Source organism: Rhinopithecus roxellana, chromosome 13, assembly GCF_007565055.1.
Source record: "Rhinopithecus roxellana isolate Shanxi Qingling chromosome 13, ASM756505v1, whole genome shotgun sequence".
Lineage (NCBI taxonomy): Eukaryota > Metazoa > Chordata > Mammalia > Primates > Cercopithecidae > Rhinopithecus > Rhinopithecus roxellana.
Genome location: NC_044561.1, coordinates 57,785,520 through 57,809,513, shown reverse-complemented (window position 1 = coordinate 57,809,513; position 23,994 = coordinate 57,785,520). Strand labels below are relative to the sequence as shown.

General features: G+C 53.1%; 2 protein-coding genes and 1 pseudogene across 2 annotated transcripts; 1 reads left to right on the top strand and 2 right to left on the bottom strand.

Annotated features, from left to right (window-relative positions):
- Positions 1–1,436: 1,436 nt before the first annotated feature.
- LOC104667410 (D-dopachrome decarboxylase) lies at positions 1,437–4,906 on the bottom strand. The gene is made up of 3 exons (XM_010369823.1): positions 4,632–4,906; positions 4,107–4,282; positions 1,437–1,686 (listed from the first exon to the last, which is right to left on the bottom strand). Exons 1-3 carry the CDS (start codon positions 4,848–4,850, stop codon positions 1,614–1,616), a joined length of 468 nt encoding a protein of 155 aa, XP_010368125.1. The 5' UTR covers positions 4,851–4,906; the 3' UTR covers positions 1,437–1,613.
- Positions 4,907–7,030: 2,124 nt separating this feature from the next.
- LOC104667409 lies at positions 7,031–22,312 on the bottom strand (annotated as a pseudogene).
- Positions 10,925–16,692, top strand: LOC104667408 (glutathione S-transferase theta-2B). Its single transcript, XM_010369822.2, has 5 exons — positions 10,925–11,201; positions 13,102–13,189; positions 14,320–14,470; positions 14,563–14,736; positions 15,089–16,692. Exons 1-5 carry the CDS (start codon positions 11,090–11,092, stop codon positions 15,296–15,298), a joined length of 735 nt encoding a protein of 244 aa, XP_010368124.1. The 5' UTR covers positions 10,925–11,089; the 3' UTR covers positions 15,299–16,692.
- Positions 22,313–23,994: the final 1,682 nt, after the last annotated feature.

Genomic DNA, 23,994 nt, shown 5'->3' with positions numbered 1-23,994 from the left:
GGAGAGTGACATCAGCTGAACTAACCATGGTGTGCTTCATTGTTAAACGGGGTCAGCAGGATCCCCAGGTCACCTGGCAGGAGCAGGGGCAGGGAAGGGTCCTGAGAAGTGACCCTGAGTTCCACTTAGTGCTCTTGGCAGAGGGAAGGGCTTGGGCTAGCGCTGGAGGCATGAAGATGGGGTGTGTTCAGGGCTCTCCAGCAGTCCAGGCATGGGAAGGGGACGCTGTTGCAAAGGTTGAGGCGACACTGGGAAGGGAACTGTAGCAAGGTGAAGACTGGCTTTTGGCCATGTGACTGAATTGCATTGCCTGTGTGTGGTGCGTGTGTATGTGTGTGAATGTCGGTGACCGTGAACGTGAGTGAATTGTGTGACTGTTTATGTGTGGGTGTATGTGTGCGATGCGAGTGAACTGTGTGTACATGGGTATATATGTGAATTTTATGAATTGTGTGTAAATGTGAGCAGTGTGAATTTGTGTATGTGGGTATATGTGTGTGAATGAGTGAATTGTGTGATTTTGTTGGTGAATTGTGTGCATGTGTGTGAGGGGGTATATGTGTGTGAGTGAACTGTGTGATGACTGAATGTCAGTGAATGGTTGATTGTGTATGTGGGTGTATGTGTGTAGGGGTTTGGTCTGTATGTGAATTTGAGTTGTGTGACTTTGTTGGATGTGAATTGTGTGACTGGGTGTATATGTGTGTAAATGGTACGATTGTCTATGTGGGTGTATATGTGTGAATGTGACGAATCGTGACTAGACGTGGGTAGATGTGTGAATGTGTGGTTGTGTGTCCAACAGTTAAGTGTGCAGGTGGCACCGTTGTGACAGGAGAGAAGACACAGGAAACCTTATAGACCTGCCATGTGTCCCCCCAGCCATCCTCCCGGCCTGGGGGCCCCTGGGCTGGAAAGGTTGTGAAAGCTGGTGCTACTGCCAGGAAGGGGCGATGGGGCGGCTGAGAGGAGGGTTGGAGTCTTGCCAAAGGGAGGGAGTCAAGGCTTGCAACCCTATGGAGGAGAAGCAGACTGGGGACCCTGCTTTTGGAAAACCAGTGACCAACCCCCAAAGGGGACACAGGCAAACCCTGCCTCCACTCTACAGAGGCCGGGAGAGGGGCGTGACAGGCTGCCCAGCCAGGTGTGGAGGGAGTAGGCTTCAGGAGTACAGAAGCCTCAGGTCAGCAGTCTGCAGGAAGGCCCCAGCTGGATCAGCTGCTCACACCTTCCCACAGGCCTGCAGATGGGTTGGAGAGCAGAGCCTCCAGGCTGAGGCTTCCACCACCAGATCTGAGCAGTCTAAACATATCAGACAGTAGCCCTGAAGATGGAAATCATCCCCCTCCAGGTTCCCTATGGGCTTATCCCCCAGCCCTGCTACCCATGGTGGCCCAAGATGCCCAGGAGGGATAATTAGAAGGTAAGAAGTCATGTTTGAACGAGGAAGCTCTCTTCATTTATTTCATATGAGGATGAAGAAGATTATGTGATCACAGGAATGTTGCATGTGGGATAATCCAAAGCTGGTTATCACTAGGCCCTCACTCTGCCAGGAGATCTCTCTGGAAGAAGCAGCCAGCTCATAAATGTCCCGGATCCCTCCGTGCCAATCATAAAAAAGTCACGACCGTCCCTAGCTTGCCAATCTGCCAGGATTCCAGGGGGAAAAAGCGGATAAATATCCTTCAGGAGACAGAGAAAAAGATATCAGCTCCTTGGCTAACACCACATCTTGCAAGACCCCTGCCAGGTACTCCCACTGTGGGTACTCAGGACAGCCTGCCTCAGTCCACCAGGCATTTTGCAAACCTGCTCATCCCAGTAATGATCTTTCCCCAACCCCCAGCAGGGCACTGGGACACTCAGGTGTGGGATGGTGGCTGCACATCAGCATGACCCAACTAGGACAGATACACAATACAGTAGCTTCGGCATCTGTGCCATACACTCTATCATCTCCATCAGTTTGTGGACTGAGGGGCACCCTGCCTCCTCCTAATTGCAGGCTCCCTAAGGGCACAGTACCTCAGCCACCTGTTTTCTCAAAGGCTGAGCACAGGGTGACCACCCCACCCCCGGCCCCGCCAACCCCCACCACTAATGTCTGTGCCATAAGTGAACATGCCCCTCTCAGAGGTAACAGCAAGATTCCAGCGAGGAGCACCAGAGCTTGGGATAGCCTGGCTTCAGGGGACAGAAGTATGAACAGCCTCAGTCTTCTTATAAAATTGGCATACCTCATGGGGATAGCATGCCTTGTCTGAGCAAAGGGAGAGGGGACAGGGATTTTAAGGATCAAATGGGATCATGAGTGTACAGTACCTGTAGAGTACCTAGCACATGGTAAGCATTTGTATAACACTTGTTGGAATAACACTTTTCCCTCAGTGTCCGTGGGAGATTTGTTCTAGGATCCCCAGAGGAAACCAAAATCTACATTTGTTCAAAATGATGTAGTATTTGCATATAACCTACACACATCCTCTCACATACTTTAAATAATCTCTGGGTTACTTATAATACCTAATATAATGTACATACTACGTAAATTGTATTGTTTAGGGAATAATGACAAGGAAAAAAGCCTATACATATTTTCAGTATAGATGCAATTATGAATTTTTTCCTCTGATATTTCAATCCATGGTTGTTTGAATCAACAGATGCGGAACCCAATGATACAGGGGGCTGACTGTATGATTCCTCTGTAGCTTGAGGGAGGACCCAGGAGGATCAGTCATTCCTCATTGACCTTCATGGACTAACAAAGGCTCCATTTCAGAAGGTCTTTTTTTCTGAGACACGGTCTCACCGCCACCCAGGCTGGTGTGCAATAGCACAATCACAGCTCACTGCGGCCTCAACCTCCTGGGCTGAAGCCATCCTCCCACCGCAGCTTGCCAACTGAGACTACAGGTGCACACCACCATGTCTGGTTAATTTTTTTTTTTTTTTTTGAGATGGAGTCTCGCTCTGTCGCCCAGGCTGGAGTGCAGTGGCCGGATCTCAGCTCACTGCAAGCTCCGCCTCCCGGGTTTACGCCATTCTCCTGTCTCAGCCTCCCAAGTAGCTGGGACTACAGGCGCCCGCCACCTCGCCTGGCTAGTTTTTTTTGTATTTTTAGTAGAGACGGGGTTTCACCGTGTTAGCCAGGATGGTCTCGATCTCCTGAACTCGTGATCTGCCCGTCTCGGCCTCCCAAAGTGCTGGGATTACAGGCTTGAGCCACCGCACCCGGCCAATTTTTAAAACTGTTTTGGGGGATGGCATCTCACTATGTTACCCAGACTGGTCTCCAACTCCTGGGTCAAGTGAACCTTCTGCCTTGGTCTCCCAAAGTGCTGGGATTTACAGGCTTGAGCTACTATGCCTGGACAGTGTCCTTTCAAGCTTCTCATGCCCTTATTTCCTCATAGGCATGGATGTGGCTCAAGAGTATCTTTTACCCAACAAGAAACTTTAACTCGGTCACAGAAAGCCAGGTTTGGGTTGTAGAGGCTTCTTGTGGGGGAGGGAGGTCATTTCCCCTGTTTTCACAGAAGAGGAGGTTGCCAACTGGAGATGGTTCATTTCCAAGTTTGTCTGGGGTCCCCGAGCTATGCAGGACCCAGAAAGCAGACGTCTAAACATCTAGGCCAATGCTCTTTCACTACTCTGAGTCTCCCGTGAACCTCACCTGGAACCTGGTTGGGACAAAGGTCCAAAAGACAGCTTCAAAACATACCCAGAATTCCTTCTGACCAGCCTGGAAAAGTTCTAGAAAATCACACTTCAGCCAAGTGTACCTACCCTGCCAGGTGCCAAGGCAGGTACAGCACACAGACAATCCCACATGACCCTTGCACTGCCCCTGGGAGTGCTAAGAGAGAGCCTTCCCCATTCACAGACTTACACACTGAGGAGCAGAGCCAGAAATTCATTCAATCCTCCTCACACTTTGAAGATGGTCCTACCGGGAACCTGAGGGGTCAGGGGGCCCCAGGGCCCCATACCCTGATGTGTCCTTACTGGGCAGGGAAAGAAATGGGTCTTTCCCCTTGAGGCAGGATCACTGGCTCCAGTCTGCCGCAGTCCCAAATGGATCCCCGAGTACTCCTACGTACCGGTCCTGGCCCAGGGCTAGCTCCTTGGTGAGAAACTCAAAGAAGTGGCCGCTGTGGCTGCGGTTTTCCTCGGCGGTGCCAACTACCCCGATGGAGGAGACGGACAGCTGCGCGCAGGGCTCGGTGGACCCGTTCAGCGCCATGGCCAGGCCTGGCCGCACCGTCACGTTCACGCGCTGACGGGGACATGAAAAGTTTTACCCGAAGCTGAGGCCGGCCGGGCTACCTCTGGGGACCCGACCCGAGCGCGGGAAAGCGGAAACGCGCCAGTGTTCGCGGGGACAGGAATGGACCTGAAGGTCATGTCCAGGTCATGACTGGGAAGGGCAATAAGGGCAAGACGTGCGGAGGGGGAGCCGCGGGATCGTGGAGCATGGAAAGTCAGAGCTTGGTGTGCAGAAAGGAGGGGGGAGTGGTCCCTGGGGGAAAGATTCGGGGTCACTGTCGGGGTGGCGGAGCAGGGACTGGGCCGGACCCCTGGCCCACCAACGTCCCCTCGCCCAGTGCTGCCCGGCCCACGCTCACGTCCGCAGGCTTGCCCAGGATGGAGGCAGCGGCGGCGCAGAGTCGTTTCTCCAGCCCCGCGGGCACTCGGTTGGCGGGCAAATTCGTGTCCAGCTCTACGAATGGCATGGCGGGCAGAGGAACGAAAACTGCTCCAGGGAAAAAAACGCGCGGGGTACCCAAAGCTCGTTTGGGGGACCAGGGAGGGGGGCAAAGCGCCACAGCAATCTGACTTCTCATTGGTTGGACAGAGACAGCGCTCCCCGATTGGCTGCCTAGGGTACATCCCACTTCTGCAAACAGAAGTCACGTGTGCCGGCTCTGATTTCCGGAAGTCCCGTCGCCCCAGCTCTAGGTGTAGCCTCACCCACTACAAGTCTTTTGTTTTTTTTTTTTTTTCACTACAAGTCTTTAACTTTGTAGTGGCCCTAACCTGTCTCTTCCCCAACCCTCTTGTCTGGCTCCAGGTGGATTTCCCTCTCAAGTTTTCCGCGCTGTGGTCGCCTGGTTCCTAGCACTGTTAGGTCTGAACACCCCCAACACAGACACACACACACCTATGGGGTTTTCCCCAGTCTCGACCCTAATAACCAATGCAACAGGAGCTTAAAATTTTTTGACGCCGGGCGCGGTGGCTCACGCTTGTAATCCCAGCACTTTGGGAGGTCGAGGTGGGCGAATCATGAGGTCAGGAGATGGAGACCATCTTGGCTAACACAGTGAAACCCCATCTCTACTAAAAATACAAAAAAGTAGCCGGGCGTGGTGGCAGGCGCTTGTAGTCCCAGCTACTTGGGAGGCTGAGGCAGGAGAATGGCGGTGAACCCGGGAGGCGGAGCTTGCAGTGAGCCGAGATCGCGCCACTGCACTCCATCCTGGGCGACAGAGCGAGACTCCGTCTAAAAAACAAAAAACAAAATTTTTGAATGATTTGCCACCATTTCGAAGTCAGGCAATTTTATGTTAAAGTATGAAAATCTGCGTTTCTCTTGGGCAGTCAGGAGATGTGGTTACACGTGCGGGCGCGGGTAGGGCTGGCCAGGGCCCTTGGGCTCACGACATTCCCTGTCCCCACCTGGTACCTATTGACATGTGCCTGTGTAGCCTCTTGTGCTGGTGGTGAGCCACTGTCCACCAGCCTCTGTCTCAAAAACATTAAAACATGGAAAGGCCGGGCGCGGTAGCTCACGCCTGTAATGCCAGCACTTTGCGAGGTCGAGGTGGGCGGATCACCTGAGGTCAGGAGTTCCACACCAGCCTGGCCCACATGGCGAAACCCCGTCTCTACTAAAGATACAAAAATTAGCCGGGCATGGTGGCAGGCGCTGTAATCCCAACTACTCGGGAGGCTGAGGCAGGAGAATCGCTTGAACCGGGGAGGCAGAGGTTGCAGTGAGCCGAGATCGCGCTGTTGCACTCCAGCCTGGGCACAGCGAGACTCCATCTCAAAAAAATACACAAAAAATGGAACTCTGTTGGTGTGGCTTAAACAGGAGTCTGTGGTCAGTGTGGTAAAATCACTTGAACTGTACATTTCAAATATGATTGAAGTTGTAGCCAAGCAAGGTGGCTCACACCTGTAATCTCCACACTTTGGGAGGCTAAGAAGGGAGGATTGCCTGAGCCCAGGAGTTCAAGATCAGGCTAGGCAACATAGCAAGATTCTCTTATTTATTTTCTACAAAAAAAAAAAAAAAAAAATCTAGGTGCTGTGGTGTGCGCCTGCAGCCCTAGCTACTTGGGTGGCTGAGTGAGCCCAGGAGATCTAGGCTGCAGTGAGCTATGACTGCCACTGCACTCCACCCTCCATGACAGAGTGAGACCCAGGCTCCCCCCTCCCCCTCAAAAAAGAAAGAAAAAATGTGTAGGTTTATATGTACAATTTCAGCTACATGTATAAAATTCTCTGTAAGTGTGCATACTTAAAGGAGCCTCCACTGAAAGGCTGACAGAGTCTCTGTCATGATCTTGTCCTATTAGCAGTTTGTTTATTAGATGACTCAGATACCAGAAGGTCTGAGACACATGACAGGTAAATATGACAGTCCTAAGGGGAGAGGGCAGGGACAGGTGGCAAGTCTGGGACCAGGTGTGGGGCATGGACAAGCCAGTGATCAGGGAGTGGGGTGTAGAAAAGACTGTGGTTAAGATTATGAGGAGGCATGGGAGAGGGCCAGGAAATAGCCAGGGACTTCTCTTCCTGCAAGGAGGTCCATGAACCAGCCCTGCACCCCACTTGTGGGACACATCGCCCCACAGTGAGGAGAGAGACCTAGGAGACCAAGGCTGATCCTGATTCAGACATCTTTTCACCAGGTCACCCCTCATCTATGATACATGCTCAGTCCAGGGATATCCCCCGCAAGGAAACCCTGGGGCAGAGGTGCCCAGAGAGGTCATCTGACCTGGACTGGGGTTGGGGAGGTCAGGGAAGTCTCCCTGGAGAAGAGACAGGGTGCCAAATGGCAAAAGACCAGGAAGGGCACCAGGCAAAGAAGATGAGGAAACAGCATGAGCAGAAGCCAAGGTGGGAGCCCAGAGAGGGGTATAAAAATGTGCAGGCAGAAGGGGCCACCTGGAGGAGTGGGAGCAAGGCCTTGAATGCAAAGTTCAATGACTTGTACTTTAGCCTCTGGGCAGCGAGGAACCATAGAAAGTTCCACACAGAAGGACAGGGTCAAATAAGTGTTTGCCAAAGCTCTTTTCAGAGGTCACATGGAAGCTAGAAAGGAATGGGGTAGGAGACAAAAGGAATGCAGGCATGATACCTGGAGGAACTGTGGACCACAGCCTGCGCAGATGTGTCTTCTTTACAACCAAGGAGACAGACGGCTCCATGTCTTTATTCTACTAACACAGCATCCCCTCAGTGGCTCAGCAAGTCCGGGACACACACTCACAGTAAGAAAAGCTGCATTAGGGCTTCAGATTCTCTTTAACAGCAGGTTCTACTGGAGGCAGGTCTTGGCCTTCAGGACAGCTGCGAGGGCCTCCTGGAAGAGGTCCTCCCCCACTGCAGTCTCCACACATTGGGCGCCATGCTGCCATTGTGGGTCTGCTTTCAAAGACTCAGCAGCCAGCGCTGATGGGCTAGGGGAAGACAGAGTCAGCGGAGGGGCTGGGCATAGCCAGGCGTAAGGCAGCATGACCTGCTTTAGGGGTTCTCTGATTGGACTTTCCCTCCTCCACTATGTGTGTGATGGGCTGGGGTGTCCCCCTCCCTAGGGACACTTGGAAGCCTCTTAATATATCTGCAGTGAGGGTTTGTAAAGCCCCATTTTATAGCTGAGGACACTGAGGCTCAGAAGGAGAAGTGACTCACACAGGGTCCCACATCCAGAAAAGACAACCTGACCTAGGATGTCAGTTCCCTTCCCGGATACCCCACTGCCCAGCGGGCACCCTGCCCCATGGCACTCACATGCATCAGCTCCATGATTGCCACCAAGTCAGCCACAGAGATATGGGACCCAGTAAGGAAGGCCTGGTCCCACAGGAACTTGTCCTCAAGCAGCTGCAGGCACACGTCTAGCTCAGCCAAAGTGGCTGCCAACATCTCAGGTGGCACTGACTCGCCCAGGAACACAGGGATTATTATCTGGTGGGCCAACAGGCAGACAGAGGGTTCCGGGTCTGCCCAAAGCCCATGCTGGTTCCCACCCTCATCCTATCATCACCAGTCCTTTGAATTTCTGCTCACTTTTTTCCACTAATGGCCACTAGTAGCCCTCATCTCCTACTCAAACAGGGACAGCCTCCCCTTCTCCCTGGGTCATCACACAAGGCAACTGGTGGGATCCTTCTGTAATCTCAATGTGCCCATACCCTCCCTTGCATAAAGCCTTCCATGGCTCCCCACTGCCCTCATGAAAATGGCCTCAACACAAAGTCAGCCTTCTCCAGTGCAGTAGCCATCCCCTCCCCACTTCTCACCTCCTACTACCCCCCACTTATCAAATGGGAATGTGTATATGAATCCCCCCTGGAATCTGGTTAAAGTTTATGCTCCCAATCAGTAAGGTCAGAGTGGAGCCTGAGACTCCGTATTTCCAACAAGCTCCCTGGTGATGCTGATACTCCTGGTCCATGGACCACACTTTGGGTAGGAAGAGTCTACACTTACTCTACTCAACTTCTCTCCAATCTGCCCTCAAACACACCATGCTCCCTTCCCCACCAGCTGGAGGGGGCTCTGCTCCCAGGCCCCAAGACAGACACAGTTAAGGTGTGAAAACCTCCTTATTACCCAAGGGATCCTCCAGAGAGGCAGTCCCTTACTTTCAGCAGGGCACGAATCTACCTATTTCATTCTCACACACAGGGTGCCACCCCTGTGCTGGGCACTGTGAAGTGCTCTGTACATATTAATTGGGAGTACTCATTTCCAAAACATGTACACATTTGATAAAAACAGTGTGCATGTTGTGTTGGTGTGTGCTTACTTGATTATCACTGAAGTTAAACATATTTTCATCCATGTATTGACCATTTTTCTCTGTCCTTCAATGAAACATCTGCTGATTTCCTTTGCTCATTTTTTCCCTCTCTTTGTCTGATGAGTTTCTCTTCTTTTTGTTTGTTTGTTTGTTTTGAGACAGTCTCACTCAGTGGCCTGGCTGGAGTGGAGTGGTATGATCTCAGCTCACTGCAACCTGTGTCTCCAAGGTTCAGGTGATTCTCCTGCCTCAGCCTCCCGAATGTGCCACCGCACCCGGCTAATTTTTGTATTTTTAGTAGAGATGGGGTTTCACCATGTTGCCCAGGCTGGTCTCAAACTCCTGACCTCAAGTGATCCACCCACCTCTGCCTCCCAAAGTACAGGGATTACGGGCGTGAACCACCACACCCCGCCTGTCCGATGAATTTCTAAGAACATCTTAAAGAATATTACTTCCTTCTGACATATCTTTTACCAAGATCCTTCCCAGTTTTTTGCTTAAGTTTGATCCATTTTTTTCTTCCACAAAATCTCCTTGTATATGTATTAGTTTTTTCCTTTGTTCAGTTCTTCCACTGTTCTGAGGCTTAGAAAGCCCTTTCATACCGAGACATCAGACAAACAGATCCCATGAGAGTAGCTGAGATTGCATGTGTGGGCCACCCCTCCCAGCTATCACTCCCTTTCTCTGAGTCAGCTTTTCTCTCTGAGACTCGCCTACTCCATGAACTCAGGAAATGTCACTACAGGTGGCCCCAGCTGCCATTTACCTCCCCATAGGGAGCTCCTCTCTCCAGTTCCAATTTCAAAACTCCCAAGGAAGCGTTCTGGTTCACTCGCTTGGGCCACTGGCCAGAGGGATGGGATACTCTGAAAGATTCAGCTAGAGTCCGGGGCCCAGCCCTGGACCCTCACTGTGCCCCCTGGTGAGATGCCAGGCCTGGGATTCAGGGAGAAGAAAGGAGGTTCCTGCGCAGTCATTCCTGCCTTCCGCGGCTGCGGGCTCCCAGCCCCATCCTGTGCACGAAGCGGGAGCTCCTGCTGTCTGGCAGCAGCTGCTCTGCAGGGGACAGTCTGGATGGTAGAAAGTTCATCCTTGGCCGGGCGCGGTGGCTCACGCCTGTAATCCCAGCACTTTGGGAGGCCGAGGCGGGCGGATCACAAGGTCAGGAGATTGAGACCACGGTGAAACCCCGTCTCTACTAAAAATACAAAAAAAAAGTCAGTCGGGCGCCGTGGCGGGCGCCTGTAGTCCCAGCTACTCGGGAGGCTGAGGCAGGAGAATGGCGGGAACCCGGGAGGCGGAGCTTGCAGTGAGCTGAGATAGCGCCACCGCACTCCAGCCAGGTGGACAAAGCGAGACTCCGTCTCAAAAAAAAAAAAAAAAAAAAGTTCATCCTTAACCCCAGCCTTCCGGTCAAGGTTCCCAACAGTCTGGGACACCTGCAAGTGTCACATGCTGCTGGGTCAAACTCTAAGATCCCTTTTAGAGGATCCCATTCGCTCCCTCCCTTCCGCTGCCTTGCAGCGCCGAGAAATAAAGCTCTGAAAGAACCGTCAGATGTCCGTGCGCTGGGGCCTTTCCAGGATGGCGGGGCCCAGTCGTTTCTGGGTCGGGATGACGCCTGGAACCAGGCGGGGTCCCTGGCACCGGGATCCCGAAAAGCAGACCTGCTTCTCCTTGTCCAGCTCGTTCCTCTTCCCCTTGCAGTCGGCCCCCTGCATCCGCCGTCCTCCCTCCCAGTCGAGGGCCCCCAGCTCCAACTCCACCCTCCCAGCTGTGCGTTCATAGCGACCGCCCTCCCTGTAGGGGCACACGGACCTGGTGGTGGAGTCTTGGTCTCCAACAAGGCTGGCCAGGATTGGACAGAAACCGAAGGGGCGAGGCGGGTCCGGGGGTGCTGAGCTCCAATTGGGTACTGTCCCAGGGAGTGGAGCCTGAGCCCCTATTTCCCGCGGCCGCCCTGAGCCTGCCACAGCTGCTGCCCACACCACCATCAGCGCATTCACTGCCATCCCCGCTGTCCTTGCAGCCTCCACCATGGGCCTAGAACTGTACCTGAACCTGCTTTCCCAGCCCAGCCGCGCCGTCTACATCTTCGCCAAGAAGAATGGCATCCCCTTCGAGCTGCGCACTGTGGATATTATCAAAGGTGGGCCCAACCCGTTTCCCCGTGTGTCCACAAATCCAGTGCACCCCCAGGCCCCTTGCCCTGTTCCGCCCTGAGCGTCTCGCTGCCGGCACAGCCCCCTCACCTCCTCCTGCAGCGTCTGCCACCAGAGAATGCTGTCGATTGAGTGACCTTGGAGGGATCACAGCTTTCTCTGAACCTTAGCTTGCTTTCTGAAAAGGTGGATAATGTTACCTTCTGAAAAGGTGGATAATGTTACCTTCTGTTCTGTAGGGGTGGAAAGAAAATACTTAATGGAGTTTTCAGAATTCTTTTTTTTTTTTTTTTTTTTTTTTTTGAGACGGAGTCTCGCTATCACCCAGGCTGGAGTGCAGTGGTCTGATCTCAGCTCACCGCAAGCTCCGACTCCCAGGTTCACGCCATTCTCCTGCCTCAGCCTCCGGAGTAGCTGGGACTACAGGCGCCCGCCACCTCGCCCGGCTAGTTTTTTTTTTTTTTTTTTTTTTTTTTTTGAGGCGGAGTCTCGCTCTGTCGCCCGGACTGGAGTGCAGTGGCCAGATCTCAGCTCACTGCAAGCTCCGCCTCCCGGGTTTACGCCATTCTCCTGCCTCAGCCTCCCGAGTAGCTGGGAATACAGGCGCCCACCACCTCGCCTGGCTAGTTTTTTGTATTTTTTAGTAGAGACGGGGTTTCACCGTGTTAGCCAGGATGGTCTCCATCTCCTGACCTCATGATCCACCCGTCTCGGCCTCCCAAAGTGCTGGGATTACAGGCTTGAGCCACCGCGCCCGGCCAGTTTTTTGTATTTTTTAGTAGAGACGGGGTTTCACCGTGTTAGCCAGGATGGTCTCGATCTCCTGACCTCGTGATCCACCCGTTTCGGCCTCCCAAAGTGCTGGGATTACAGGCTTGAGCCACCGCGCCCGGCCGGGAGTTTTCAGAATTCTTGCGTGGAATGCACGCATTTAAATTCACAAAGCCCGGAAGACGTTGGAAAGGACATGCTGTTGTAAGAATTAAGAGATGGGAAGAGATGAGCCACCCCAGTTTGCCTCCCTTCCCCTTGCCCACCAGAGTCCTGGCTAGAAAACTTCTCTGCATCCACCTGCTGCACCTGGCCCCACCCACCAAAGCCCCCCAGCTGCCCCACAATGTGGCAGGGCAGGGAGGCCCATCCAGGGAGTGGGGCTGATCCAGCCCTCTGGAACCAGACCTTGATGTTTCTCAGGGGTGTGGGGCTCTGCTTGGGGAGGGAGAGGGAGGATGGAGAGGTACAGCTTTTTTACGCTGAAGATCTTTTTTTTTTTTTTTTTTTGAGAGGGAGTCTTGCTCTGTTGCCCAGGCTGGAGTGCAGTGGCGGGATCTCAGCTCACTGCAAGCTCTGCCTCCCGGGTTCCCGCCATTCTCCTGCCTCAGCCTCCCGAGTAGCTGGGACTGCAGGCGCCCGCCACCTTGCCCGGCTAGTTTTTTGTGTTTTTTAGTAGAGACGGGGTTTCACTGGGTTAGCCAGGATGGTCTCGATCTCCTGACCTCGTGATCCGCCCCTCTCAGCCTCCCAAAGTGCTGGGATTACAGGCTTTTTTTTTTTTTTTTTTTTTTTTTTGAGAGGGAGTCTCGCTCTGTCACCCAGGCTAGAGTGCAGTGGCCGGATCTTAGCTCACTGCAAGCTCTGCCTCCCGGGTTTAGGCCATTCTCCTGCCTCAGCCTCCCGAGTAGCTGGGACTACAGGCGCCCGCCACCTCGCCCGGCTAGTTTTTTGTATTTTTTAGTAGAGACGGGGTTTCACCGTGTTAGCCAGGATGGTCTCGATCTCCTGACCTCGTGATCCGCCCGTCTTGGCCTCCCAAAGTGCTGGGATTATAGGCTTGAGCCACCGCGCCCGGCCTACGCTGAAGATCTTGTCTGACTTCTTCCTCTTCAGGGCAGCACAGAAGCAAGGAGTTCTTCCAGATCAACAGCCTGCAGAAAGTGCCTGTGCTCAAGGATGGTGATTTCATCTTGACCGAAAGGTGCCCTCCTTCCCTCTCCCCTCCCACATCCGGAGCACATGTGACCCTGGCTGTCCCCACTGTGTGGGCCCTCCCATACCCCATGGGGCAGCAAGGGGAAAGGAGAGGGATCTGGGGAGAAGGTACAGCTTGGGGTGTGCCCGGGATGAGCAGGGGCTGACAGAGCATGTCCCCGCACCTCTCATCTTTGGCATCATCTGAGCCCCAGGGCCTCTCTGCTCCCAGACTGAAGGATATTGGAAGAGAAGACAAGGGAACATTTTTCCAGTGTTGCACAGAGTAGGTTCAACAAATGCAAGCTGAAAAGAGCCTCTAGTGACTTGTGGCAGACTACCCCAATCTGCCCAGGCCAGGCCTAGAGGCCAGTGCCATGTGCCCGAGGGCTCAGCCTCCCAAAGTGCTGGGATTACAGGCTTTTTTTTTTTTTTTTTTTTTTTTTTGAGAGGGAGTCTCGCTCTGTCACCCAGGCTAGAGTGCAGTGGCCGGATCTCAGCTCACTGCAAGCTCCGCCTCCCGGGTTCCCGCCATTCTCCTGCCTCAGCCTCCCGAGTAGCTGGGACTACAGGCGCCCGTGGTGAGGTCCAGCCGCTGGGCAGGAAGAGGACAAGAGGTCAGGTGGCTGCAGAAGTGATGGCTGCAGGACCTGTCAGAGGAGGGCCGAAGACCTGCCTCCCCTTGTGATCCCTGATCCATGCGCGTGGGCACGCAAGTGACTCCACAGAGCATCCACCGTGTGCTGGCCCCATGCTGGGTTCCAGTGGTCCAGGGAACCTTTTCTGAGCTTCACTGCCTCAGACAAGTCACTTGACCATTCTGACCTTGAGTTTTCTCTTGTGCTAAAGGGCTAACGGGAGTCTCTACCTCATAGGGCAGCTGCTGGGATATCACAGAGATGAGGTTCTCAAAGTGCAAAGCAGAAGGTCCAGCCAAGAGTCGGTGCCTAAGAAAACAAAGACAGGAGGAGACTCGGGGGAGGAGGGGTTGGTGTTGGGGAGATGGAGATGGAGGGTGAGGCTGGAGGGCAGTCCTTCAAATGCAGAGAAACCCCCAGGCCCCACTGGCGGATGGGAGCAGCTGGGGGTAAAGGCCTGGTGCCAGTGTCCTTACAGCCACTGCCCATTCATTCCCAGCTCAGCCATCCTGATTTACCTGAGCTGTAAGTACCAGACGGCGGACCACTGGTATCCATCTGACCTGCAGGCTCGTGCCCGTGTTCATGAGTACCTGGGTTGGCATGCCGACTGCATCCGCGGCACCTTTGGTGTACCCATGTGGGTCCAGGTGAGGAGAGCCATCTGGAGAGTGGTTGGCATTCAGAGAGTAGTTGGGAGTAGGCAGGGGCCATACACTGACCCACTCTCTGCCCCCATCAGGTGTTGGGGCCACTCATTGGGGTCCAGGTGCCCGAAGAGAAGGTGGAACGCAACAGGACTGCCATAGACCAGGCCCTGCAATGGCTGGAGAACAAGTTCCTGGGGGACAGGCTTTTCCTTGCTGGCCAGCAGGTGACGCTGGCTGATCTCATGGCGCTGGAGGAGCTGATGCAGGTGTGAGCTCAGCCTGTGGGCAGTGTCCCTCTTCGTGCCACACCCATGAGGCAGACAGAAACACTGAGGCCTAGAGAAAGCCAGGACTTTGCCCGGAGTCATAGAGCAAGTCTCTGGATGATCTGGGGCCAGAACCCTGAGCTTCTGCCTCCTGCCTGGGTATGGGGTCTCACCCCGGCTGCTCTTGGGCTCTAAAGCTGAACATACTGCCTGGGCCTCCATGGTCCATTCATCTGAGGGCTGGGGAATGGACCATGTCTCTGATACATTTGCCCATGGTTCCAGCATTCGGGTTGGCAGTGACAACTGGGAAAGTTGTATCCCCACAACCTTTTCATCCTTGTTCCTGTAGCCGGTGGCTGTTGGCTACGAACTGTTCAAGGGACGGCCACGACTGGCAGCATGGCGTGAACGAGTGGAGGCTTTCCTGGGTGCTGAGCTGTGCCAGGAGGCCCACAGCCTCATCTTGAGCATCCTGGAACAGGCGGCCAAGAAAACCCTCCCAACACCCCCACCAGAGGTCTATCCGACTATGCTACTTCGAATTGCCAGGATCCCCTGAAGGGTCTGGGATGGGGCCCAGGAGATTCGCCATGAGGATTCATTCTGTTACTTACTTGCCCCTGTTTATCTTTCCCTCTTGCCCCAGTCCCTTGTCTCCAGCTTCATGTGAAGCTCTGCACAGGCAAGACAGTGTCCTTGGCAGTGCTGCTTCTCCTTAGGTACAGCAGACATAACCAGTAAGAGACTAAATCTGCAATACATAAAAAACTCCTACAAATCAGTAACGTGAAGAACACTCAAAAATTGGCAAATGTCATCAGTGTTTTAAATATCATAAAGATTCCAAACACTTTGAATAGGGAACCAAGAGTTACTGGTTTTACTACGTTGTTATGTTATGCATATGGAGTAAAAGTCGATGCTAGTAACCCTCATCATGGTTAACCAAAGTAACTTCACAATAGCAAGTCAACATAATTGTATCACCAGGGCAACAAAATATTAAGTAAGTAACCAATTTGAATTGCCAACTATTAAAGGATGTAGGGGATGTTTCACAGGGAATAGCAATGATCTTTGAAGTCTAGGAAGCTTAAAAGATTTCTTTTAACAAGCATTCATGTCTTCTAGGACAGTTTTGTAATAACAGCAGATAGTAGGATTGTACATTGTCACACAGACCTCCATGTATATCCATGGGATGGACCTCATCACAATCATTTTAACAGGAGAGAACTTAATATAAAGAATTGGTAACCAGGCATTAGAGAACTCCAAAGACAGAGAATCCAGATTAACACGGAGGTAAACACTGCAAGAAACTGCTACCCCTAGGGCTGGGGGATCAAGGGAGGACATTGGAATTAGGAAGACCAAGATGCTGGAGGGGCCCTGAGGAATTCAAACCTCTAAGAAAGGTGTTGCTCATCCCCCTAGCATCACCTTCTAAGAAGGGCAGGGTTCCCCAGTTTGCCCTGAGGTCTTCACAGGAGGCCATCTGGCTGTGGATGCAGTTCTCAAGTGTGACAGTAGATGTCACTGCTGACCAATAAACACGCTATTCCATACACATACTGGGCTACTTGCCCGCACGTCTTGTGGCCTTGGTGCCCCCACTTCCCATTCCTGCCCTGTGCCCACCATGTGCCACTCCTAGCCAGAAGTATTCCAAGCAGCAACCATTGCAACTGCTCTGCCTTAAGGGTGCCTGGTGGTGGCTTCTGTCTTAGGTCCCATTCCGAATGTCTGTCTCTCCAGCGATTTCTCATACTTCGGGGGACACGCTGGCCTGCTTTCCTGGGCCTTTTCCATTACCAATCCCTCTCCCCATCAGACATTGGGGATTGCGGCCACAACCTGTGCTTTCTTGATCCCTGCTGGCTGCCTTTGGATTGTTCCTAATTGGATGGCTTTACTTTCAACAGACACTCCAATAAAAAAACATGAAATAAAGAATAAAGTCAGTCAGTCCCAGTGCTGTGTAGGTGGCAGTAAGTCCGGGAGACCGACGTCAGCTGAACTAACCATGGTGTGCTTCATTGTTAAACGGGGCCAGCAGGATCCGCAGGTCACCTGGCAGGAGGAGGGGCAGGGAAGGGTCCTGAGAAGTGACCTTGAGTTCCACTTAGTGCTCTTGGCAGAGGGAAGGACTTGGGCTAGCGCTGGAGGCATGAAGATGGGGTGTGTTCATGGCTCTCCAGCAGTCCAGGCGTGGGAAGGGGACACTGAGAAGGGAACCATAGCAAGGTGAGGACTGACTTTCAGCCATGTGACTGAATTGCCTGTGTGTGGTGCGTGTATATGTGTATGAATGTCAGTGACTGTGTGTGTGTGAACGTGAGTGAATTGTGTGAATTCAGTGAATTGTGTGTGTTTATGTGTGGGCGTATATGCGTGTGATGGGAGTGAACTGTGTGTACGTTGGTGTATATGTGTGTGAATTTGGTGTGTAAATGTGAGTGAGCAGTGTAAATTTGTGTATGTGGGTGCATGTGTGTGAATGAGTGAATTGTGTGATTTTGTTGGTGTGAATTGTGTGCCTGTGTCTGTGAGGGGGTGTACGTGTGTGTGTGAATTGTTTGGGAGGGGGTTGGTGTGTATGTGTGTCAATGTGAGTGAATTGTGTGACTTTATTGAACGTGAGTGAATTGTGTCATTGTGTGGGTGTATATGTGTGTGTACATGAGTTAACTGTGTTACTGTGTGAATGTGTGTAAATGGTATGATTGTGTATGTGGGTGTATATGTGTGTGAATGTGATACATCGTGTGACTGTGTGTGGATGTGGGTGAATGTGTGAATGTGCGTGGCTGTGTGTCAATGAGTGTGTGAGTGTAAGTGTGCAGGTGGTAGCTCAGGATTTAAGGCACTTTAGGGGAATCATTCTTTGGCTCTGGTCCTTGGTTTCCTTTCTATGAAACAAGTTGAGTGAATTAGGCAGTCTCTGGCATTCCAGGATTTCGTCTCAGGTCTAAACAGGATTTTGTAAAGTGAAAGCACCATCCCTTGGGCATCCTGGGAGGTGTCCCTGCCCTCCATGGCTCGCCTTCTGCCACATGGCCCAGCAGCAGCTACTCTGCAGGACCGTGTGCTGCCATGACAGGTACTGATGCGTGCTGGTGCGGGCCTGCAGGTCCTGGGGATACCAGTGGTCAGGCGCTTTGTACATGCAGCTCATATGCAGCAAGATAGCCACACTTAGGGGAAATGGCAGGGGCAGAAGACATGCCCTGATCACTCTTCAGGCATTTTCTGGGGCATTTTCACTATCCCCATGATGCAGAGGAGAAACGTGAGGCTCAGAGAGGTTAGGTAACTGCCCAGGGTCACACAGCCCTCCACGGGGCCAGACTATCATCTGAACTAAGGGCAGGAAGTAAGAAACAAAATGTCATGAACTTCAGCAGGGGATCAGGGAAGGCTTCCAGGAGGAAGGGGCACCCAGTATGAGTCTGAAGAATGAGAGCAAGTTGAGTATCTCCCCAACATATCCAAAGCATGGACGGGGCCAGGAGCAAGGCCAGCAGGAGAGAGCCTTCCAGGTGACATGGCAGCATTGCTTCCCACCCCGTCCCATCCCCTGTCCACCTACGGTGAAGCGTTGTGCAGTGTGACCCCCAGAGCTCATCGTGCCTCTGTGGGTGTCGGACCCTCCAGTGATCCCAGGCTCTGAATGTGAATCCAGCTCCACCACAGAGGCACTGTGTGGCCTCGGTAAAGGACGCCACCATGCAGCCAACAACCTGGAGGCCGTTTTTGGCTTTCATTTTTCCTGCCCACCTCCGACCCTTCAGCAAGCCCTGCAGTTAGAGTTTCAAGAAAAGTCAGAACCGACCACCACCCCGCCCCTTAACCCTGCACCACCACCACCACCTTGGTCTGGGGCTCCAGCGCTGCGTGCTGGATGACTGCAGTAGCTGTGTCACCCCCGCCAGGGGGATCCTTTATGACGCAAGTCAGATCACAGTTCTCCTCTGCTCAAAACCCTCTGACGACTCAATCCACCTGCAGTAAGACCCAAAGCCTTCCCAGTGTCCCATGCTACCCTCTGTCCTGACCTCCTGCTCTTCCTGCTCACTGCACCTGCCCTGGCCCATTGCTCTCCAGTCTGCACCCCACGCATTGTCCCACCTGGAGCCTTCACCCTTACTCTTCCCTCCAGCCAGAACACCCTTTCCCTCATGCCTTGCGCATTCCTACAGCTCTCTGCTCGGATGCCACCTCCTCCAGGGAGTCTTCCCTCAACATCCTACTCATAACGACACATGCCCCCACTCTTACCCTGTGTATTTTTTCCATGGCATCCATCCACATCTGATATGTTACATGTTTACATGGGTTACTGTCAGCTCCCCTTGTATTAATGGAATGTGATCCCATGAGGGGAAGGGCGTAGACACGTTCGCTGCTCAAGCCCCAGGGCTGAAATGGGGTCTGGCCCTGGTGGATGTTTAGCAAATAGCCACTGAAGCTCGCTGAGTGGTCCCTCGACTCTCCAGGGAAACAGTACTTGCCCCACAGGGTTTGTGGGCAAAATGGTAGCACTAAGATGCCTGGTACAGCTGCTCCTCGAATCTTAGCACTCTCCTTCCTTCAGAGGGCTGAGCTGGTGGTGAGGTGACCTGGAAGCAGACTGGGCATTTTGGCTTTCTGCAAGTCCCTCCCCTCCTCCAGCCTCAGTTTCCTCATTTGTACAATGCAGGATGGGACTTCTATAGCCCCTCTCAACACTGGGCACCTCTGCCTGCCTCAGCCCATTCTTCACCCTGGGGCTGGTGCAGAGCCCACAGTCCATGATCCAAGCCATCAACAGTGAACAGACAGATGACTGACTGGCCCCACAAGGCCTGGCAGCAGCCCAGGGACCGGTAACCTCTCAGCCAAGGTGAAGTCCCCATCCTTCAAGGCCTGGCACCTTCCTCAGAGGGTTCACCTGGGCAAAAGCAACGCTGTGTTGCTGGCCTGCAGGCGAGATCAGAGAGGTGAGTGGGGAGAACCCTGAGTTCTCTGAGGTCTCTGCCCACCCACACCCCAAAATCCCAGCACCAGCTTTCTGAGGCCCCTGTCTGGGAGGCATCAGGGAAGAGGAGGCCTCTCTGCTAGTCACTGGATCACAGACCCTGACCCCATCAGAGGTCCGCCTTTCCTGTGTCCAGCTCCTTGAAACATGGGTCAAGGACAATTCCCTGGAGCTGTAATTCACACCCCACCCCCAGTCAGTTCCATCCATAGGTCAGACCCCTCCAGCCTCCTCCCTGAGCTCTAGGCTTGCCCCCTCTGATTCAGCTTCCTATCCCAGCTGGTGACTTAGGACCTTCTGACCAGGCTGGGTGACCTGTCTACACCCCAGAGACCCAGCGACACATTTTCCCAACCGTCAGACCAACCTCATTCTTGCTGGGAATCCCTGCCCCGTTCAGCCACTCAGCCTCCAGTGGCTCAGCTCTTCTTCCTTTCCTATGCCAAACTCTCAAGGCTGCTTCCCCACTGGGGGTTCCCAGGTCTGACTCACTTTAGCACTTCAGGCCAGTGCTGGAGGCCGCATTAGGTGCCTGGTTAATGTGTTTGGATTGGAGGGTCTCAGTCGAGCCAGGCTCCAGTCTGATCACAGGCCTACGTGTGGGCCTCTTTGCCCTTCTGCTGAATGGACATGCACACCGCTGCCCATTCTCCCTCCACAAACTGCCTCTGTGTCCAGCCCCTGTTCTGCAGCAGGTGGCTCACGCTGGTTGTACCAAGGGTAGCAGTTGGGAAGAGTCAGCTGAGCAGGGGCCTCCTTCTGGCCTGCCCAGGGGGCTCTGACTCTGCTGTCTGTCCTACTGCCCAGTTATAGCCCTGCCTCCTCCACTGAATTCTGCTCCAGCTGCATCTCTCTATGCCAGCCAGACCAGCAAACACTGGAGCTCAGGGTGAGGGTGCTGGCCTCTCCCACTGCCCTGCCACAGGGCCCTCCCGCCTCTAGCCTCTAGGAGTAGCCCCTTCAGCTGGGTGAAGATAGAGCAAGTCAGATGCAGGAAAAAGAAAAGGCAGAAGAATGCCAAGAAATGCATAAAAGTGGACGAGACCCAGGGCTAGACACGGTGGCGCATGTCTGTAATCCCAACGCTTTAGAAGGCTAAGACAGGTGTATCACTTGAGCTCAGGAGTTCAAGTCCAGCCTGGTCACCATGGCGAAATCCTGTCTCCGCAAATATCAAAAAAAGAAAAAGAAAAAGAAATAGCTGGATGCAGTGGCGTGCCTGTAGTCCCAACTACTCTACTTGGGAGGAGGAAGTGGGAGGATCACTTGAGCCTGAGAGGTCAAGGCTGCAGTGAGCCGGGATCATGCCACTGCCCTCTAGCCTGGGCTACAGAGTGAGACCCTGTCAAAAAGAAGAAGAAGAAGAAGAAGAAGAAGAAGAGGAAGAGGAAGAGGAAGAGGAAGAGGAAGAGGAAGAGGAAGAGGAAGAGGAAGAGGAGACCCAGGCAGAGGTAAACAAGTACTATTCCACTTAGGAAACAAGGAGGTAGTTTCACTGTTTTTTCCAAGCACATGGTGTGAAGATATTCTGGCCCCACTCCATTTCCCTACCCTCCTTCCGCACCTGCTCTACCGCCTCTTTTTTTTTTTTTTTTTTTTTTTTTTTTTTTTTTTGAGACGGAGTCTCGCTCTGTCGCCCAGGCTGGAGTAGTGCAGTGGCCAGATCTCAGCTCACCGCAAGCTCCACCTCCCGGGTTCACGCCATTCTCCTGCCTCAGCCTCCGGAGTAGCTGGGACTACAGGCGCCCGCCACCTCGCCTGGCTAGTTTTTTGTATTTTTTAGTAGAGACGGGGTTTCACCATGTTAGCCAGGATGGTCTCGATCTCCTGACCTCATGATCCGCCCGTCTCGGCCTCCCAAAGTGCTGGGATTACAGGCTTGAACCACCGCCCGGCCTCTACCCCCTCTTAACTTGTAATTTGAAGAATGCTTTGTATTCACTATGCAAAGAAGAGGCCTCTTTTAACATAAACAACCAGCAGGGCATGGCAGCTCATGCCTGTAATCCCAACACTTTGGGAGGCCAAGGCAAGAGGATTGCTTGAGCTCAGGAGTTTGAGACCAGTCTGGGCAACATAGCAAGACCTCCCCTCAGTAATAATAATAATAATAATAATAATAATAATAATAATAAATTGGCTGGGCACGTCAGCTGCCACCTGTAGTCCCAGCTGCTTGAGGGGCTGAGGCAGGAGGATCGCTTGAGCCTGGAAGTTTGAAGCTGCAGGGAGCCATGATTGTACCACTGCACTCCAGCCTGAGTGACAGAGTTAGATCCTGTCTCCAAAAGGTAAAAATAATACAAGATAATTATGTAATAGTTTCCACACTGGAGAGTCTGATTCTTCGTGTTAGTCTGCATTCTTGGCCTGACTGCAAAGCAGCGGGGACAGATGGGGATCCGTAGCCAATATCCCCTGGGCCCGGCTGCCCAGCCCAGTGCTTCATAGCTCCACTGTGTGAAGCTCGAAGGGGATGCCGTTCTTCTTGGCGAAGATGTAGACTGCACAGCAGGGCTGGGACAGCCGGTCCAGGTACAGCTCCAGACCCATGACGGGGGTGATGGGGTGGGGCGCGGGAGGGCAGACCTAAACCTAGGGGATGGGCCCTGGGGACGAGCCCAGGGTACAGGCCTGGGAACAGGAACTGAAGGCAGGAATGGCTGGTGGGGGGTGGCGGACAGGAACTGCTGGGTCACCAAGCCTGCAGTGGTGCACCTCACTAGGAGCCCGGAGCCCGGCCATGCCCTCCTCTCTCAAAGGTTGGCTCCAGAGAACTTTGGGCCAATCAGTGGTGCATCTGCTCTCTCCTTTCTGGGAATCTAGGCTGGGGGTATCTTTCTCTCTAAAAGGGAAGAGGAGAAAGGAGGTGCAGCAGCCTCCTTGCCCAGTAACTGGCCCAGTGCCCAGGATGGAGGCTAGAGGGGAAGGGTGGCTGGCTGCCTGCAAGGCTGACAGCCCCAGACCTCATGAAGGAATGAGCTGTCCCTCCCCAGTCATGAGGGTCATATTTATTACACTCCAGCTAATGCCTCCCCCAGATGGCTGAGGCCCTGTGAGGCCTATCCAGAGGTTTCCAACAGTGCCTGGCATTGCAGAGAACTTCCTACCCACTATTCAAGTGCAACCCTAGGGCTTTTGATGCCTGTGGGTATGACACTCCCATTTCCCAAGGGAGCCTCCCAAGGTAGGAAAACCCTATTCCCAAATCCAAGATCCGGAGAAAGACTGTTGGCAGGAGGATGGTTACTGGAAAACTTGAGAATAGCTTTGCTTCTCTCGTTCCCCATGGTTCCCACCTACCCCCTTTTTTTGAGATAAAGTCTCACTTTGTTGAGCAGGCTGGAGTGCAGTGGGATGATCATGGCTCACTGCAGCCTTGACCTTCAGGGCTCAAGTGATCAAGTGATCCTCTCACCTCAGCCTCCCAAGTAGCTGGGATCACAGGCATCACATCTGGCTAGTTTTAAAATTTTTAATTAATTAATCTTTTTTTTTGTAGAGACGGGGTCTCACTATGTTTCCCAGGCTGGTCTCCAACTCCTGGGCTCAAGTGGTCTTCTTGCCTCAGACTCCTGAAGTGTTGAGATTACAGGCATGAACCATTGCACCCAATCCCATGGTCCCCATTTAAGACCTATCCCCCCGCAGAAGAGTGCCTTCCTGGCCTAGTGGCCACATTCTCCTGCCCCTTCAGTTGCCCGCCCCTTTTCAGAAGACACCTTTGGCCAGGATTACTGCAATATCCAATCTCCCTGCTTCTTCCCTGGCTGTCTTCCAGTCCAACCCCCAGCAGCAGCCAGAATATTATTCTAAAACACAACCAGAGCACTCCATTCATTCTAACAGTTTAAAGCCAAGCACCTAGGCATACCATTTAGGCTCCTGAATGGCTGGGTCTTGACCAGGAGAGCTGCTGTCTAGATTTTCTCCTCCTGACCAGTTCCTCAACAGAGATGCAAAGCTACTGATTAATAGTAAGAATCGGCCGGGCACAGTGGCTCATGGCTATAATCCCAGCACTTTGGGAGGCCGAGGCAGGCAGATCACCTGAGGTTGGGAGTTCGAGACCAGCCTGACCAACATGGAGAAACCTTGTCTCAATTAAAAATACAAAAGTAGCTGGGCGTGGTGGTGAGTGCCTGTAATCCCAGCTACTCGGGAGGCTGAGGCAGAAGAATCGCTTTAACTCGGGAGGTGGAGGTTGTGGTGAGCTGAGATTGCGCCACTGAGCT

Excerpts from the sequence above, each read along its gene's own strand:
- LOC104667408 (XM_010369822.2), top strand. The coding sequence starts at position 11,090 with ATGGGCCTAGAACTGTACCTGAACCTGCTTTCCCAGCCCAGCCGCGCC. Across the intron at positions 13,190-14,319 it reads GATTTCATCTTGACCGAAAG|CTCAGCCATCCTGATTTACC; the intron begins GTGCCCTCCTTC and ends ATTCATTCCCAG. Across the intron at positions 14,737-15,088 it reads CGCTGGAGGAGCTGATGCAG|CCGGTGGCTGTTGGCTACGA; the intron begins GTGTGAGCTCAG and ends TTGTTCCTGTAG.
- LOC104667410 (XM_010369823.1), bottom strand. The coding sequence starts at position 4,850 with ATGAGAAGTCAGATTGCTGTGGCGCTTTGCCCCCCTCCCTGGTCCCCC. Across the intron at positions 4,283-4,631 it reads TCCTGGGCAAGCCTGCGGAC|CGCGTGAACGTGACGGTGCG; the intron begins GTGAGCGTGGGC and ends TGTCCCCGTCAG. Across the intron at positions 1,687-4,106 it reads CTAGCCCTGGGCCAGGACCG|GATATTTATCCGCTTTTTCC; the intron begins GTACGTAGGAGT and ends TGTCTCCTGAAG.